Raw genomic sequence first — 20,260 nt, 5'->3', positions numbered from 1 at the left:
AATCTCGGAATGCTCAAGATACAATTCACAGACCACATGAAGCTCAAGAAGAAGGAAGACCAAACTGTGGGTACTTCAGTCTTTCTTAGAAGGGGGAACAAAATATTCATTGGAGGAAATATGGAGGCAAAGTGTGGATCAGGGAATGAAGGAAAGGCCATCCAGAGACTGCCCCACCTGGGGATCCATCTCATATACAGATACCAAACCCAGACATTATTGTGGATGCCAAAAAGTGCTTGCTGACAGCAGCCTGCTATATCTGTCTCCTGAGAGGCTCTGCCAAAGCCTGACAAATACAGAGGCAGATGCTCTCAGCCAACCATTGGACTGAGTACAGGGTCCCCAACATAGGAGTTAGAGAAAGGACTGAAGGAGCTGAAGGGGTTTGCAGCCCCATAGGAGGAACAACAATATCAACCAACCAGAACCCCCAGAACTCCCAGGAACTAAACCACCAACCAAAGAGTGCATGGAGCCATCCATGGCTCCAGACGCATATGTAGCAGAGGATGGCTTTGTGGGACATCAATGGGAAGAGATGCCCTTGGTCCTTGGAAGGCTCAGTGAGTGCCCCAGTGGAATAGGGGAATGCCAAGGTGGGAGGCAGGGTGGGTGGGTGAACACCCTCATAGAAGCATTGGGAGGGGGTAGTATAATTGGTTTCTTGGGGGAGGGGAACCGAGAAAGAAGCTAACATTTGAAATGTAAATAAATAAAATATCCAATTTAAAAAATAAAAATATATAAAATAAGAAAACTTTTGATTTATGAATTGCAGTTGAAACCATGCAATTATCACTATGAGCCACAAGAGGGCAGTAGTTACAAGGCACAGTTAGAGAAATGGCATGAAAATCTTGTATTAAATTGAAGAGTGGCAAGAAACACATATGTAAACAGATATTGAATAATACCCACAATTTATTTAATTTTTCTAAATATTTTCATTCATAATTCTAATGTGTAAAAACTGACAAATTTCCTATGTAAGAATTTTCTATTTTCATTTTCTCTATACAATTCTTATATAGTCATGTATAAAACAGGTTAAGATGAGTCACTACAAAAAGGAACTCACATATGTATTTCCATTAAGTGTTATATTCTGTGTTTTTTGCTTTATTGAATAAGATTTAACTTAAATTGTGTGTTTTAATCAGAGTTAGGGAAACAGGTTTGCAAGAAGTGAGCGATTTGTATTATATAAGACAATTTGGTATTTTCTGATATTTTCACAAATGTCCATCAACATGACAAAATAATAGTGACATCTTTGGCTAACTCACATATGATTTGAAACATTATTCTCATAAATTCCTGCTATAATACAACATCAGTCTTATGATTATAGGATTTTTTAAAAACTACCAATCTTCTCTACTGAATCATCAATTTAAGAATTGATTCTTGAGCTGGAGAGATGGCTCAGTCATTAAGAGCACTGACTGCTCCTTCCAAACGTCCTGTGTTCAATTCCCAGCAACCACATGATGGCTTACAACCATCTGTAATGTGTGTGTATGTGTATGTGTATGCGTATGTATAGGTGTATAGGTGTATAGGTGTATACATGTATGTGTACGTGTACGTGTATGTGTATATGTATATATACACCCATATAAATATAAATATATACACATACACATGTGTATAAATGTAAATATGTAAATACATATTTTATACATGTATATAGATATACATGTATACATGTATAGAATTTTACAGATTTTTCTAACGGAGATCCCTACAACAACAGTCTCTTTCTTTTGTCCCCATCAAGCCTGCTTGAGCGTCAAGGCGCCTGTGGCACTTACGTTCCAGAGCATTGTAAAGGAGCTCAAAATCTTCGGTTGTTTTAGGGTTGTGCCTCCGGTAATAGTCCATTCGTATCCATTCTTCCTTCTCTTGAATCTTCAGGAGTTCTTGCTCTTCTTCCCACTCCAACCTCAATTTCTTTTGTTTTCTTAAGCCCTCTACATAGCGCTTAGCGTGCCACCGCCTGTAGGAAGTTTGTATCACTATCACCTGGGTTGAAGGCAACAGAAGGTGTGATTGGCTTGCTGATCACAGCATAAAGAAAGGTAGAAAGGATCGTGTCAGCTCAAATTCTATAACGAAACAATACTGGCAGTCTGGCTTTATTTCTTTCTGAGACCTTATTTATGCACAATAATATAAAACTATGAATAATGAGCCACTATGTTTGGCCTTGAAATCCTAGCCATACAGTACTATAAGACTATGTGTATGTGTGTAAGAGCACAGACTCTAGAGTGACAGTCACTGTAAATCTCCTGCTTTCCCTCCCTGTCTGGCTTTGCATAAGGACCTCCTATTGTCTCTACAATAGCAATAGGCGTGGAAAGCGTTCAGCGCAAGAGTTGCCGAGTAAACATTACAGCAGTTGGAAATCTTAAATGTCTCTAGCTCATGGGGTAGCTATGAGTTTGAATACATATTTAGAATATAATTGTATTTTCTAAACATAGCAAGGAGGTGCACATGTATGTCATCAAAAACAGGTTAGGGACTCTGTTAGAGTCCTCTGTCATTATTTCATTTGGAAGCATGAAGGAAATTTTTCCGCTGTGTAGACCTTGCCTTGTGTAGACTTGCACTAGATATAGTTTACCCAGTAGAGTCTCCATGGTCTCCCTGAACATGAAACCTGGTGATTTTTCCCCACAGTTACCTGATGTTGTGAGAGATGCCCCCCGGGTCCCAGGGGAAAATTAACATGGGTGGGCAAGAGGGGACATATTCTCTGTTTTAATCTCTCTACCTTTACATCAGAATTTCCTTTGAGTATATACCAAAGAAAAATTGATCATTTTTAAAGTGCTAATAAAAGAGAAGGCCCCTAATGGAACAGCAAGAGCAGTGTACCTTTGTGGAGAGCATCATTTGTAAAAGCAGTTAGCAGAGTATAGCCCAGACTAACAGCATCGGTGGTTATGTGGAAACTTCCGCCAGTGTGAATTCCCAGGTGCCACCCAGAGGTGCTGAAGAACAAGTACCCAACACAGAAACGAGCTCTCCACTGGATTCTAAAGCTAAAGTTTCTGAACCACTTTACTAACGTGAAACACAATAGAAATAAGACCAAACTAGGCACAGTGAGTGTCTTTAGAGTAAAGGGAAAGATGTTGGTATAAACCAGCCAATATTAAAAGAACAAATACATTTCAAACATAAAAATAAGTAAATAAATAGGATATGTATTAGCATGTGGTGCTTTGGAATTTGCTAAAGGAATTGAGGCTTCAAAAAAAAAAAACACTATTTAAATACTACAAAAGCTTTCCCGTTCTTACATAAGAAACCAGGACAACGTCAATGGGCTGAATGGTTTGAGAGCCTATTGGTCAGCCTTGAGCAACAACTCAAAAGAAGGCTTCTCATGTCTGGTATTGGAGGGGGGAATGGTTGTTCAGTGGTCTTCGACTTGGAGGGAGCATTATCAGTCCAGATTAGAAAATTTCATTAAAATTATAAATATATATTTATACGTAGAATTGCATGCATTATAGTTTTTAAGTAGCTAGCTAATAAAATGATTACTTGTGACTTTTCAGGCATTTATATTATTTCACCTGTCTCCTTCTCCTATATGACCTCTCTCCACCTTCCCTAGGGAGCCTTCTTTTTTATCTCTCTTCCCCTTTCACATCACTTTAGCCTTATACTCCTCCTTACCCCCATCCTTCTCTACTTTGCGCTCTCCCTCCAAAAGACTTCCCACTTTGCCATTTTCCTGACTAGATTAACAGTACTGGGATATTCCCCACTCTATTGCTTCTCTTTTCTGTGATGCTAGCAATGGTCCCATTTTACTCTCTGGGTTTCCGTAGTTACTGTAGGCTATGTACTTCCACCTGATGGTTTGGAGCTAGGAGCCTCCAATGAAAGAGAGCATGCAACATTTGTCTCTCTGAGTCTGCGTTACCTCACTCAATATGATCTTTCCTAGTTGCTATCGCCTTTGGTTATGATCAAGAGGTGGACAGCCCATCTCTGTTGCTTAAGAGACTATACACTGCAGAAACAGGATCCAAAGATCCCTGAGTTGGAACTCACTTGAATGCTGTCTCCCTGCGGGCTAGCTTTCATGGTATCAGAAGGTACCATACAAGCTTCCAAAGGAGGGAAGTTACTATAAATCCTACCCAGATATGGCAACTGTGAATCACATCGATGGCAGGCATAGTATGGTAACGTTAAGAGTGCAATAATGGCACACACACACAAAATGGTGGTAAGCAGCAGCTCTATAATTGGACTTAAGACCTTCTCAATATGACTATGTCTGATACAGGAAACTTAGCTAACTGCCCAGTGCTACTGAAGACACAGTTATTGAAGGAGAATCTACAACTAGTACATTACTAAGCCTCCTCCCTTCCCTAAACTTCTAAAGTCCATGGGCTTCCTTCTCCCACAGATGCCCATCCTTGTAACCCCACTATTTCTGCTATGCACTCTCGTGCTCGGGCCTCTCTTTGTCTCCATATCTTGCTCTTCTCTCTGTCTCTCTGCTCTGTTCCTGCTTCTCTCTTGGCCAGGTCCAGTCTACTGATCATCTTCAGTCTACTCCCTTCTCTCCCTCCTCTCTGCACTCTTGCAGATGCCTATGTTGTTTTCTCCCTCATATCTATGATTAAACACCTTGCCCTTAATCATGTCATGGAGCGGTCATGTAGTCAATTTATATAGGTGGGGAAAAGTCCAAAGGCCTCAACATCAAAAACTATAGTCAAGTGAGGAAAGCTGGAAGCAAGGGAAGTGGTTTTCCCCAGGGGAAAAATAAAGCCTACAAATTGGTTGTCCAGTGATAAATGGTCAGCTCTAAAAGTAAAATACACATAACAAGCAGTATTATACAGACTGAGAGACACACACACATAGGTATGTGTGTGTGCATATATAACAATTAGTGAAAAAAGAGGCCATGAATTTGAAGGAGGGTAGGAAGAGGTATATGGGAAAGTTTGGAGGGAGGAAAGGGAAGAGAGAAATGTAATTATATTGTAATCTCAAAAATAAAAGAAAAACTAAAAAGAAAAAAAAAAAAAAACAAGGGCTGGCAATCCAATGGCACTAATGAAGCCAGCTGCAGACTAAAAAAAAGCAAGATTCTTTCTTCTTTCTCCTGGGGACTCTGCACCTTCAAGATGTCACATTGCAACCCCCCTCTTTGAATGACTACTGTTCTTTTCCTCACTGAGAAACTTTGTTCTCTCTCTGAAATCATAAACTGTCAAGAACTTCGCTGTTCGACCTGAGATCGGTGAGAATGCAGCATCTGAGGCCTGCCTGGAAGGTCTAAAACTCTTTAACAAGGAAACACAGTCCTGATGCATAACCGAGGCGCTGTGCTAGTCTTCAGAGAGTGGACGCATCTCACAACCCTTCTCACTGAGCTCCAGAGGAAGCTGGACCTTTGTCCGTGCTGCAGTTGATGCTGGCCCATTTCCAAACAGCGTTGACAGCGCCAAGAGATATAGCCGGGTTAGTAAGCTAGCCCAGAATTGGCTCCGGTAGAGTTCCCAGAGAAGAGAGTTAACAGGCTTGAGGTTTTTTTGAATTCCATGTTCACTTCTGAATATCTAGGTTTGGTTAGGGTAGAAAAGAGCCTGGCATCAGAATGTGTGTGTGTGTGTGTGTGTGTGTGTGTGTGTGTGTGTGTGTGTGTGTGTATCTACTTTCAGGTCAATTTTACTCACTCCCAAGTGATGGTAGATGATCGATATACTATTGTAATTTATCTGTAAAAGATCAATTATGTTGGAAATGGTGAAAAAAAAAAAGATAAATCATCCAAACAATTAAAAAAAATTGAAGAGATTATATATTTATCAGAGAATACAAACTGCCTTGTCCTCATGTGACTAGAATGGCATAAAGGTAAGGGACAGAAGTGTTGATAAGTCTCATAATGGCGAGAGGCTACACAAGAGCATCTGAGGCGATTCCTTAGGGGACAGAAGGAATTATTAGTAAAGGTTTCAATTTTGGTTATCTCTGTAGAGGGATGTTCAGCATGGTTGCCTTTAGAAGCAGTAGAATGCAACTCACTCACACTTATGCTTAGGGAAATACACAGAGAACAGTTCGCATACACTTCTAATTCTCAGTGTGCGACCCCAATGAACACCCTCTTACCGCATTCAACCGTCGAGCGTGGTACTCTGCTGCTGAAAAGTAATTTCCTGGCTTGAGCAGTTTGTCGGTCATGTTTGATACATACACACCAATTTTAGTCATCTGAGTAGAGGTGGTATTTGTGGTTTGTTGTAGCTTTTTTTTCTGAAAAACTGTCTAAAATGAAAACATGAAGAGTAAGCACCTACCACATGACTTCTATAATAAAGAAAATCTTACAAGCACAGGCAAGTGGAGAGTGACTATTTTAGTTGTCATTATTTATGTGGGGAGTGGATGGATGGCATCCTGAGTGAATGTCTATCGTTGTCATGAGCATGGCCGTGGTAAGGACCCCAGTGCCTCGGATCCTGGGAATGGTCAGGCTTTTCCAGATCAGCCTCAGAGCAATAGCAAAGCCTTCCTTCCATAGATCACAGTGAGGAAGCTGACAGTATGTGAAGAGAATATCATTCCCAGCTTCCTCCTCTCCAATGGCTGCAATCTGAAACTGTTCCCCTAGACACCCGCTAAGAGCTGAGCCGCCTTCCACAGTAGATTCCATATCCAGTGGTATATAATAAGTGTACCGAGTCTCTGGGCCACTGGTACGTCTCTATCAGAGCACATGACTCAACAGATCCCAGCTTTTCCATCGTCTCTTCATTACCTGTCACCTCAGTGAGGTCAGTCCCAAACCTGTGCAGATTGGGGCACAGTTAAAGAGAAATTCGAGGGGATCACCCAGTATACCATTGCCACACACAAAAATAGAAAAATAAAAATATTACCTGGGTGTCCCTACAGAACAGATTGTCTTTTTCAGGAATCTTTCTAGGTACAGTTTGTGTTCCAGCGTTGTGATATTCTAGTCCTGTTATTTTATGTCTAAATCCACCAAGAAATGGCTTATGGAAGTCAGATTTTATTATCTCAACTGCTACGTCCTCATAGCGATCGATGCCTAAGGGATGAAAGCCAAGGCTGAAAGAGAGTTCAACAAAGGCATACTAAAACACTTGGTCTAACAGATGTTAAGGACTCACCGGTCTGAATGGTGACCGTTATGATATGGGAGCCCTCACTCAAGCCCTCTATTCTTCTGACTGGATATTGGTCAGGAAGTGTGGAAAACACCTCCAGTTGAGCAATTTCTTGTGGTTTGATTCCATATTGTATTAGAGACTCATTATTCCCAACAATGATGCCTAAGAAAAATGAAAACGTTAGGGTGTTTTATGTCAAAGAGATAGAAATTTCTGTTCATTCTTTATTTTAAATTGAAAATGTTATATATGTTTAAATTTGTAACAAAGGATGTTTCAATCAACATATGCCCATGCTGTGAAATGGTTAAAGAAAGCTAACAAATCCACTACTCACGCACTTACCTTCTTTGGTGAGAACACTTCAATTTTACTGTATTAGTAATTTTCAAGCATATAATGCATGCTGTTAGCTATAGTCACCATTATATGCAGTGATCAACCAGATATTCCTATTTTAAGGAAATGGAAAATAACAAAGCTGACTGTAGGCACACATGTCAGTAAATTACTAAATGTAATAGTAATGATTTCTACCTCATACTATAATGTTCGTGCAGACAAGTCCACAAGGCAGAAACAATAGCTAAAGACAACTTAGTAGATTTTATAGATAATTGGAAAATAAATACATTGAAATTTCAATTAACTTGCTTTAACCAATTCATGTATTACAACCTATTGAAGCATCATGCTATCATAAATATGCATTTGGTTGCAAATTAATAAAAAAGAATAAAGTGTAAAGAAAATGTAATCCAGCATCATGGCTACTCTGGCAAGGGATCACATCTAAAGACCTAGGCCTGTGTGATCCAGACAGGATGACACACCTAGACACACATTTCATGAGCTTGCCTCAGAACTCTGTTCTTCTCCAGAGTGGGCACAGACTTTAGAGCCTGAGCTACAGCCCTCGTGCTGGAATAAAGCAAGCACCAGTTTTGAAGGATGCTGGGTTGGCATAGAACCTCACATTTCTCTGCTTGGTGCCAACGCACACTTGGTACCCAGTGGTCACTACAATGGTAACTATAAAGAAGAATGGCTGCTCATAAAACGCTAAGAATTGAGCCCCTTCAGGGTCTCTAGCCTCTCCTGGAGCTCTGCATTCTTTATGGCCTCCAACTTTAAACTTCATGTTTGAATAAATGTCCCATATTTAAACTTTCTCTTTGATGTCATACAGTTCAACCTCTGCCACTGACTAGCACACTGATGGTAGAGAGGTTCCCTAAGTTTTCTTTCCAGTGAGTTAGCAACAGTATCTCCCTCAAGAAGGTTGTTGTGTAAATTAATGATGAAATCATCAGAGTCTTTTAGAGAAGTACTAACATGCTTAAGGACTCAACACACCAGCCTTTGTGATCACCGTTAGTCACCACTTTTGTTGATAGTCACTGGACAGCTCAGCCTGGGTTGCTCCACCCACCTGGCTGTTTCAATACATCTTAATGTTTGCAGGTCATTCAGTCTTGTAGGGTTTAAAGCTTTTGAGTGCATTTTATTCACTTATTTATTCAGTGTGGGTGTGTGGGGTGGGAGTGTGTGTGGGTGTGTGTGGGGGGGTGTGTACACATATGTGCATGTCATGGCACAGGAGCGATAGTCACTGGACAGCTTGAAGGAGTCCGTTCTCTCATTCCACCATGTGGTCCCAGGGATAGAAGTGGCAAGGCTTAAAGTATCTTGACCTGCTGTGCCACCATTCCACCCCCAGGCTCTTAAAATTTAATTTAGAACTAAACTTGTTCTTTGGAAACTATGTATAGCATCTTTATAAGTCAATACACAAAAACTATTTTAATATAAACATTAGGACTGGTTCATGTGTGTCCTACATAAACTTATCAGTTATGCTAACTTGACAGACTACCACAGTTACAAACACATTATCTAATTACAACCTAAGGCTGAGTGACTTAAGCAGATACTCTCAGCAACATCTGCAAAATGTAAGCATAGAAAACTCAGAAACCATCTTTATTTACACTTTATGGGTTCTTCTTCATTGCCCATTTTTGTTCAATCTCATTTCCCCTCCACCCATGCAAAATTTCTTGCCACTTTCCTAAAGTACCAAGTTCCCCCACCCCTTTGGGACTTATTCCAATAGTTACCACCTTTATTGACTGAAACAGTCTATAGCTGCCCAGGTTCCTTCCTCTGTAAACTTCACGTTTAGGAGGCTGCTGCCGTGAAAGTGCCTCCACGGTACATTGACACTCCAGGCACTCCTTCCTTGCTAGTCTGTAGATGACTTGAGGACATGATTCTGAGAATGCTCAGTTATATCCAAAGGATACAGAATAAAACATATATTCATGAAAGTGTGGTAAATGAACGTTAACGTGCTGCCACAATATAACTCGGAAACAGTAAATATTAAGATAGTTTTACAATCAAAGATCTTTGGTGAGTTACAAGTTAAAGCCAGAACAATCTTGATAAAATCATTAGCCTTCAAACTTACCTTCATGTGTTATTTGCAGTACATAGTGTGGGATACGTAATAAGTGTGCAAAGTGCTCCTTGAGGAATCTAAATGGAGCATCAACTCTAAAAGGCATTTTTATTTCCTGGCCTGCAGGAATAAGTACAATTTTTACTGTAAACAAAAAAGAGAAAAAAATCATCATCAAATACAGTAAGGGTCAGCAAATTATATCTAGAGAAGTGGGTAGCAGTACACAGAATATTATTGTTGTTGTTGTTGTTATTTCACTCACTATGTGTTTGCTATAAATCAAGAATTACTGAAATATCCAAAATGGCACCAAAAATGCACAATGGAGTAACTAAATTGATAGCTACTGAGCTCTGTCTGGCTCATTTCATCTTCTCACCCTGCTCCTTATGCAGACATGGCATGCAGGGATTATCTGAGCTGCCTTCTCTATATTCCAGAGTTATATTTCATAAAAATAAACTGCTTGTTGTTGAGGTGGAATAGAAAGACAGGGGAAACCATAGGGACGTTAGAGAGAAAACAAAGCCACTCACCCATCAGATTGCCACCACTCTCTGGGGAGAAGCAAGGATTCTGGCACAATTGCAACTGCTTACAGCCTTTCTCCCAGCTTGGCTCTTTGCCTTCAGTCCCCTAGGAATCTCACCAGAAAAGCCCATATACTAAGAATGGACATATACTGAATCCCATTATGTAATCCTACTGATTCCTGATTCTACTTTATCAGGCTATATCATTCGGTCCAGTGCAAACTAAAGCCATCCTATAATCCCACTGATGAAAAGAGAGAAAAGGAAATAGATGTTCCTTAGCAACCTTTTGAGGTGTTGCTTGAAAACCACAAATGGTATATACAGGCAAAAGGTGAGACAATTAATTAGGACTTTATTCCCGGGGCCCACACTCTCAGGTGTAGCTTGGTTTCACCTGAGGGTCTCTCTTTCTCCTCACCTTCATGCTTAAAGCCTGTAGTAAAATATCTTTAATAAAGTCTCCATCTCTGCACTATCTTGGCTTATTCTGAAACTGCTTTCTGGGTTGAAGTTACAAATCCTAGCTTGGCTTAAGTTGAGTGAGGTCATTAAGAGGTTGAGGGGACCTGTCCTGAGCTCAAGATGACCCTGTGGAGCTCTCAGTGTCCCTTCCCGCTGACACTGTTCCTGTCATAGGTATTTACTGGCAAAGAAGAAAAGGAGCAGCCAGCGACTGCCCTGATCCCCGACACTGTTATCAGGTAATGACAACGCCTACGTAAGATTCACATGGTTCTGTGGATGTCATCAAAACTGACCTTCAATGAAAACCAAAATGTGTTTTCCTAAGCTGTATATAATACAGTTTGTACCAGTCAGACAAAAGCAAAACAAACAAACAAACAAACAACAACAAAGCAAAAAAAAAAAAAAAAAAAAAACCCAACCATGTAAAAGCATCATGTTATATATGGGAACAGCAAATGCAAAGGGGAATCTGGGCTCCAGTTCCACACTAGATCTTGATAGCTAAGTACAGCAATTACCTCCAAATTCACAAGCCAAAAAATCAGTTATACTCAGAACCTGCTCCTACTCACTCTATTTGAAACACACACACACACACACACACACACACACACACACACACACACACGAGAGAGAGAGAGAGAGAGAGAGAGAGAGAGAGAGAGAGAGAGAGAGATATTTTAATTGAAAATTTTTAAACTTTTCCATTGAAGTTTAAATGAAACAAAAAAACTACCATTTGAAACAAAGAAATAAACTATGTGGTCTCCTACAGCTGATACCTGTTGCTACAGACTCTCTCACTGACGTCTGCAAAGTCTCCTTTATAGCTTTTATCTTATTCAGAAATGACAGCTCATCATCTTCTGCTTTCTGGTAATCTGAAAGTCTGTAATCTTCATCCTGAGATCCTGAGGCACTTCCAAGGGACATGTCCTCTTCCCTGGGTTTGGAGTCGTCGGATTTGGGGGTTGACATACTAAATTCACTGTGCCTCTCCGCGTTCTCCTCGCTCTCGGTGGTGAGTTTCTCCACTTCATCGTCTTGCTCTGGCATCACATCCGAACCTTCTGCTTCGTCTGAAGGACGAGGAATACTGATGACTTCGCCAGCCTCTTCATAGTTGGCGGTGGAGACACGGTCCTCCTCCGTATCAGACATTGTCCTAAATTAAGACAAACAAAGTTACTACGTCTTTAAGTGTTTCTTCTCTGGGGTTGAACAGGTAGCTCTGTGGTTAAGAGCACTTGCTGACCATGCAGAGGACCTAGGTTTGGTTTCCAGCACCACAGGTGTGGCTCAGAAAGGCCTGAAGCTCCAGTTCTAGGGCATCCGATGCTCTCTTCTGCCACCCAAGAACACTAGCCACACATGCGGTACCCATAAACATGTACAAAACTCTCAGAAACCTAAAATACTGATACATATTTTTGTTTATTGGATACTTTCTTTATTTACATTTCAAATGCTATCCCCTTTCCTGGTTCCCCTTCCGAAAAACACCCTCCCCCTATTCCCTCCCCCCTGCACCCCAACCCACCCATTCCCACTTCCTGGCATTCCACCACACTGAGGCATACATCCTTCATAGGACAAAGGGCCTCTCCACCAACTAGGCCATCCTCTGCTGCATATGCAGCTGGAACCATGAGTTCCACCCTGTGTAGCATTTGAAGTGTAAATTAAGAAAATATCCACCATGCTCTTTGGTTGGTTTAGTCCCAGGGAGCTCTGGGGATACTGGCTGGTTCATATTGTTGTTCCTCCTATGGGGCTGCAAACCCCTTCAGCTCCTTGGGTCCTTTCTCTAGCTGCTTCATTGGGGACCCCATGCTCAGTCCAATGGATGGCTGTGAGCATCCACTTCTGTATTTGTCAGGCACTGGCAGAGCCTCTCAGGAGACAGCTATATCAGGCTTCTATCAGCAAGCTCTTGTTGGCATCCACAACAGTGTCTGGGCTTGGTGATTGTAGATGGGATGGATCCCCAGGAGGGGCAGTCTCTAGATGGTCATTTCCTCAGTCTCTACTCTACACTTTGTCTCTACAACTCCTTCCATGGGTATTTTGTTCCCCCCTTCTAAGATGGATAGAAGTATCCACACTATGGTCTTTCTTCTTCTTGAGTTTCATGTGGTTTGTGAATTGATACGTATTTTTTTTAAGTTTATTTTCTTATGGGTGACGGGCATCAGATAAGATTTTAATTTTAAAAAATTACAGAATATTAAAAATAACCAAGAATCTTATAAATGGGATTTGGAATATGACATTTTCTGAGAGCATTTGGTGGAAAACATTATTTTTTATTTCTTTCTTATTCAGTGAAGCATCTCTTTAAGAAAGGCCTTGCTCATCTCCCATGCTCATGGATTGGCAGGATCAACATTGTAAAAATGGCTATCTTGCCAAAAGCAATCTACAGATTCAATGCAATCCCCATCAAAATTCCAAATCAATTCTTCAACGAATTAGAAAGTGCAATCTGCAAATTCATCTGGAATAACAAAAAACCTAGGATAGCAAAAACTCTTCTCAAGGATAAAAGAACCTCTGGTGGAATCACCATGCCGGACCTAAAGCTCTACTACAGAGCAATTGTGATAAAAACTGCATGGTACTGGTATAGTGACAGACAAATAGACCAATGGAATAGAATTGAAGACCCAGAAATGAAGCCACACACCTATGGTCACTTGATCTTCGACAAGGGAGCTAAAAACATCCAGTGGAAGAAAGACAGCATTTTCAACAAATGGTGCTGGCACAACTGGTTGTTAACATGTAGAAGAATGAGAATCGATCCATTCCTATCTCCTTGTACTAAGGTCAAGTCTAAGTGGATCAAGGAACTTCACATAAAACCAGAGACACTGAAACTTATAGAGGAGAAAGTGGGGAAAAGCCTTGAAGATATGGGCACAGGGGAAAAATTCCTGAATAGAACAGTAATGGCTTGTGCTGTAAGATCGAGAATTGACAAGTGGGACCTTATGAAACTACAAAGCTTCTGCAAGGCTAAAGACACCATCAATAAGACAAAAAAAACACCAACAGATTGGGAAAGGATCTTCACCTATCCTAAATCAGATAAGGGACTAATATCCAATATATATAAAGAACTCAAGAAGGTGGACTCCAGAAAGTCAAATAACCCCATTAAAAAATGGGGCTCAGAACTGAACAAAGAATTCTCACCTGAGGAATACCGAATGGCAGAGAAACACCTGAAAAAATGTTCAACATCCTTAATCATCAGGGAAATGCAAATCAAAACAACCCTGAGATTCCACCTCACACCAGTCAGAATGGCTAAGATCAAAAATTCAGGTGACAGCAGATGCTGGCGAGGATGTGGAGAAAGAGGAACACTCCTCCATTGTTGGTGGGATTGCAAGCTTGTACAACCACTCTGGAAATCAGTCTGGCGGTTCCTCAGAAAATTGGACATAGTACTACCGGAGGATCCAGCAATACCTCTCCTGGGCATATATCCAGAAGATGTCCCAACCGGTAAAAAGGACACATGCTCCACTATGTTCATAGCAGCCCTATTTATAATAGCCAGAAGCTGGAAAGAACCCAGATGTCCCTCAACAGAGGAATGGATACAGAAATTATGGTACATTTACACAATGGAGTACTACTCAGCTATTAAAAAGAATGAATTTATGAAATTCCTAGCCAAATGGATGGACCTGGAGGGCATCATCTTGAGTGAAGTAACACAATCACAAAAGAACTCACACAATATGTATTCATTGATAAGTGGATATTAGCCCAAAACTTAGGATACCCAAGATATAAGATACAATTTGATAAACGCATGAAACTCAAGAAGAATGAAGACCAAAGTGTGGACACTGTGCACCTTCTTAGAATTGGGAACAAAACACCCAGGGAAGGAGTTACAGAGACAAAGTTCGTAGCTGTGATGAAAGGATGGACCATTTAGAGACTGCCGTATCCAGGGATCCGTCCCATAATCAGCTTCTAAACGCTGACACCATTGCATACACTAGCAAGATTTTGCTGAAAGGACCCAAATATAGCTGTCTCTTGTGAGACGATGCCGGGGCCTAGCAAACACAGGAGTGGATGTTCACAGTCAGCTATTGGATGTATCACAGGGCTCCCAATGGAGAAACTAGAGAAAGTACCCAAGGAGCTAAAGGGATCTGCAACCCTATTGTTGGAACAACATGATGTACTAACCAGAACCCCGGAGCTCTTGTCTCTAGCTGCATATGTATCGAAAGATGGCCTAGTCGGCCATCAATGGAAAGAGAGGCCCATTGGACTTGCAAACTTTATATGCCCCAATATAGGGGAATGCCAGAGCCAAAAGAATGGGAATGGGTGGGTAGGGAAGTGGGGGGCGCTATGGGGGACTTTTGGGATAGCATTGGAAATGTAATTGAGGAAAATATGTAATAAAAATATTAAAAATAAAAAAAAAATAAAAAAAATAAAAAAAAAGAAAGGCCTTGCTCATTTTTTTCAGAATATATAATATGGTATTTATGCTTTTGCCAATAGAAAGGATTCAACATTTCAAGAGAGCCAGCCAGACAATGTACCCTGGATAAAAAATACACTCTGCATTAGCTCTGCTCTCACAAATAGAAGCAGAGACCTCAATGACCTCTGATCCCACATAGATATCCTTTCAACTGTAGGACATGCTGCAGGGTAATTTGAGTCAAATTTATAGTAACCGAGGACTTGACCTTGGGAAGCAAAATGACAGTGCCTCAGTGTTTAGCCCAATGTGGTCCAGGTCATCCCAAAGCCAGTGTGCATAATGATTAGTTGAGAGCAGGAGAAGCCAGGACAGAAAGAAGTCAATCAATAGAAGGGGGAATTTCTATGGCTGTGCCCAGTGTAGATTAAACCCAGCAGCCTGAGGGGTAGAATGAGGGGTAAAATCTCTTTCTGGGTCTTCCATTTTGAGTACTATCCTTATGGGAAAACAAAAATAATAGAATTATCACCCTACTAGAAGATGAGTTATCTCCATCCTAGAAGATGCATACACACACACACACACACATATATACATATGTATGTGTGTGTTCGACATAAAATATACAATTGCTGAAGTAGACAGATATGATATAAAGCTTCCTGTTGACAGAGGCAATCTGCCACAGACAGACCCAGGATGTTCTTTTTGGCCCTTAGCTCAGTGTGACAAAGTAGAGGCTATGACCACTGCTTACACTGTTACTTTGGGGTTTTGGTTTACTGGGGGAGAGAAATCCATGACTGCTAAGAAAAGAAGAGCAGAGCAGAGCAGAGCAGAGCAGAGCAGAGCAGAGCAGAGCAGAGCAGAGCAGAGAAGAGAAGAGAAGAGAAGAGAAGAGAAGAGAAGAGAAGAGAAGAGAAGAGAAGAGAAGAGAAGAGAAGAGAAGAAGAGAAACCTCTTCTTCAAACAATAGCAGGATTTCTTTGGTTTACCACAAGAAGCATTTAGAGTACCATGTACAGCTATCCATGCAGTCTCACTACACTGGTATAGGTTTGTACTGAGTGTGTAACCTCATTCAAAGGTTGGCCTTACATGATTCTAGAAGAATTTTTTTTTTAAATATTTACTTTATTTACATTTCAAATGTTGTCCCTTTCCTGGTTTCCCTCCCCCTCCCCCAACTCACTAACCCACCCATACCTGCTTCCTGGCCCTGGCATTCCCCTATACTGGGGCATAGAGCCTTCACAGGACCAAGGGCCTCTCCGCCCATTGATGACTGACTAGGCCATCCTCTGCTACATATGCAGCTGGAGCCATGAGTCCCACCATCTGTACTCATTGGTTGGTGGTTTAGTCCCTGGGAGCTTGGGGGTACTGGTTAGATCATATTGTTGTTCCTCCTATGGGGCTGCAAACCCCTTCAGCTCCTTGGGTCCTTTCTCTAGCTGCTTCATTGGGGACCCTGTGCTCAGTCCAATGGATAGCTATGAGCATCCACTTCTGTATTTGTCAGGCACTGGCAGAGCCTCTCAGGAGACAGCTATATCAGGCCCCCATCAGCAAACACTTGTTGGCATCCACAAAAATCTCTGGGTTTGGTGACTGTATATGGGATGGATCCCAAGGTAGGACAGGCTCTGGATGACATTTCTTCAGTCTCTGCTCCACACTTTGTCTCTTTAACTTTTTTCATGGGCATTTAGCTCCCCCTTCTAAGAAGGATAGAAGTATCCACACTTTGGTCTTCCTTCTTCTTGAGTTTCATGTGGTTTGTGAATTGTATCTTGGGTGTTCCAAGCTTCTTTAAATGATGGAACCTAGTGGGAAGTCACCAGGGTGCTCCCTTCAGAAGGGACTGAGGCAACTATCCTAAGATCCTGAGATTGATGTTTTAAAAAGAAAGGTAGCTTTATCTAACTCACAGTCCTGAAGACTGAAAGCCCAAGCAACATGGTGCCAATCTGACAAGGTATCCTCTGACTGTATCACTTCATTTCAGGCGGCACCATGGCACCATAATGACAGGAATGCTCTTGGGACTGCCAATTCCATCATACGAACAAGCTGATATTTGTTTGTCCCACTATATGCGACAGGTGGTCACCTCCCGCAGCTAAATGCTAATTTCACAATCAGAGACTGTCCTGTATTTGGTATTCCGAAACACGGGAATGATTTAAAATGGAGTAGAACGTATCCAGCAGGTTTCCATCTTCAGTCTGCTGCTAATTAATACCTATTCCTAACACTCCCCATATGTCTATTAACACACTCCACTTGCACACAGAAATGTGTATAAACACTCACCGCAGCAAGTTTTACATGTAAATGATCAAGCACACATATTACAGGATGAGCTGGGAATGCAGGGATGCTCCTAGCGTAAAGAGTATCAACAGCATCCCAGGTACAATTTGAAAAGATGTTCTTAATTAGGTTTCAACTTTATAAACTTTAGTACAGTTTTTAATAACAAAAGCCAGGAAGGGAAATATAAAGATAACTATTTTGTAATTCTAATTTTGTCATGACCAAATTTGGGTTTGGTGGTGAATAAGTACGTAAAATCTATTCAGTCTGGGAAGTGTCAAATTGAACGTGAAGGTCCACAACTTCTACTCTGGATGCCTGTTCTCATGGTACAGAAGAAGTTAAGTTCATTGAGTTTTATAGACTTTGCATCTGCTTAATTTTGATTTGTGGTGTTTTTATTCATTTGCAATTTTTTCAATTAATTTTAAAAGATTACTGTTAATTAAGTTAATATAGTTTTTAAGAACACAGAATATGCTTAAAAGGAAAAAAAATTAAGCCAATAGAACAGAAAGGGAGAAAATAAACAGTAAAATAAACCTCCATTGTTAATACTCTAGTTTTACTCCTTAGAGTCAAGCAATATAATTTTACAAACTGTTCCTTGATCAATTTATAATTGGAACCCTATATCCTAAAATATATAAACTTTTCTGCATTTTTAAACATTGATGCAGCTTTGTGGTTTTTACTCATTCTATATTTAATATTTTAAAATATTTATTTCTACCTCATTTTTCTCAATAATTGTATAGTAACTTCATTACAGAGATAAGTAAGCCACATTATATTCTATTGTTGCTCTACTGATGAACATTTAAACCGTCTTCATTTTTTTAAGATTTTATTTATTTTATGTATATGAATACACTGTAGCTGTTTTCAGACACACCCGAAGAGGGCATCAGATCCTATTACAGATGGTTGTGAGCCACCCATGTGGTTGCTGGGAATTGAACTCAGGACCTCAGGAAGAAGAGTTAGTGCTCTTAACCACTATGCCATCTCTCCAGCCCCCTGTCTTCAATTTTTATGCAAGTAAAAAATAGGGCTGCAACAAATGTACATCATTTTATTTACAAATTTAAACACACTATGAAGTTTTTATAATTAGGTGAAAAGACACAAAGATCTCCATTAAAGTCCAAATATAAAATTCTTTTCTTAAAATTTGACACTGTCTTTGTTGGGTCTTTTTGTGGTTTAGGTATCAGAGTAATTGTGGCTTCATAGAGTGAGTTGGGTAGAGTACCTTCTGTTTCTATTTTGTGGAATAGTTTGTGAAGAACTGGGATTAGATCTTCTTTGAAGGTCTGATAGAACTCTGCACTAAACCCATCTGGTCCTGAGCTTTTTTTGGTTGGGAGACTATTAATGTCTGCTTCTATTTCTTTAGGGGATATAGGACTGTTTAGATCATTAACCTGATCTTGATTTAACTTTGGTACCTGGCATCTGTCTAGAAACTTGTCCATTTCATCAAAGGTTCAAAGATAGAGAACTTCAGACCAATTTCCCTTATGAATATCAATGCAAAAATCCTCAATAAAGTTCTCACTAACCGAATCCAAGAACACATGAAAACAATCATCCATCCTGACCAAGTAGGTTTCATCCCAGGGATGCAGGGATGGTTCAATATACGGAAATCCATCAACCTAATCCATTATATAAACAAACTCAAAGACAAAAAGCACATGATCATCTCGTTAGATGCAGAGAAAGCATTTGACAAAATGCAACACCCATTCATGATAAAAGTCTTGGAAAGATCAGGAATTCAAGGCCCATACCTAAACATGATAAAAGCAATCTACAACAAACCAGTAGCCAACATCAAAGTAAATGGTGAGAAGCTGGAAGCAATCCCACTAAAATCAGGGACTAGACAAGGCTGCCCACTTTCTCCCTACCTATTCAACATTGAACTTGAAGTCCTAGCCAGACCAATTTGACAACAAAAGGAGATCAAGGGGATACAGATTGGAAAGGAAGAAGTCAAAATATCACTTTTTGAAGATGATATGATAGTACATATAAGTGACCCTAAAAATTCCACCAGAGAACTCCCAAGCCTGATAAACAGCTTCAGTGAAGTAGCTGGATATAAAATTAACTCAAACAAGTCAATGGCCTTCCTGTACACAAAGGATAAACAGGCTGAGGAAGAAATTAGGGAAACAACATCCTTCTCAATAGTCACAAACAATATAAAATACCTTGGCGTGACTCTAACTAAGGAAGTGAAAGATCTGTATGATAAGAACTTCAAGTCTCTGATGAAAGAAATTAAAGAAGAACTCAGAAGATGGAAAGATCTCCCATGCTCATGGATTGGCAGGAACAATATAGTAAAAATGGCTATCTTGCCAAAAGCAATCTACAGATTCAATGCAATCCCCATCAAAATTCCAAATCAATTCTTCAACGAATTAGAAAGGGCAATTTGCAAACTCATCTGGAATAACAAAAAAACTAGGATAGCAAAAACTCTTCTCAAGGATAAAAGAACCTCTGGTGAAATCACCAGGCCTGACCTAAAGCTGTACTACAGAGCAATTGTGATAAAAACTGTATGGTACTGGTATAGTGAGAGACAAGTAGACCAATGGAATAGAATTGAAGACCCAGAAATGAACCCACACACCTATGGTCACTTGATCTTTGACAAGGGAGCAAAAACCATCCAGTGGAAAAAAGACAGCATCTTCAATAAATGGTGCTGGCACAACTGGCAGTTATCATGTAGAAGAATGCGAATTAATCCATTCCTATCTCCTTGTACGAAGGTCAAATCTAAGTGGATTAAGGA

General features: G+C 40.4%; 1 protein-coding gene across 1 annotated transcript in view; it reads right to left on the bottom strand.

Annotated features, from left to right (window-relative positions):
• Window positions 1–20,260, bottom strand: part of Iqub (IQ motif and ubiquitin domain containing) — a 63,733-nt gene that overhangs the window by 39,668 nt on the left and 3,805 nt on the right. Inside the window, exons 2-7 of the mRNA XM_021164903.2 lie at window positions 11,444–11,826; window positions 9,664–9,798; window positions 7,191–7,352; window positions 6,936–7,108; window positions 6,166–6,321; window positions 1,818–2,028 (exon numbers count right to left, since the gene is read on the bottom strand). Of these exons, the coding sequence (XP_021020562.1) occupies window positions 1,818–2,028; window positions 6,166–6,321; window positions 6,936–7,108; window positions 7,191–7,352; window positions 9,664–9,798; window positions 11,444–11,822 (1,216 nt within the window). The 5' untranslated portion in view covers window positions 11,823–11,826. The remainder of the gene's footprint in view (window positions 1–1,817; window positions 2,029–6,165; window positions 6,322–6,935; window positions 7,109–7,190; window positions 7,353–9,663; window positions 9,799–11,443; window positions 11,827–20,260) is intronic.

Source organism: Mus caroli, unplaced genomic scaffold, assembly GCF_978045245.1.
Source record: "Mus caroli unplaced genomic scaffold, Mus_caroli_1 scaffold_7, whole genome shotgun sequence".
NCBI lineage: Eukaryota > Metazoa > Chordata > Mammalia > Rodentia > Muridae > Mus > Mus caroli.
This window is presented reverse-complemented; position numbering and strand designations above follow the sequence as displayed.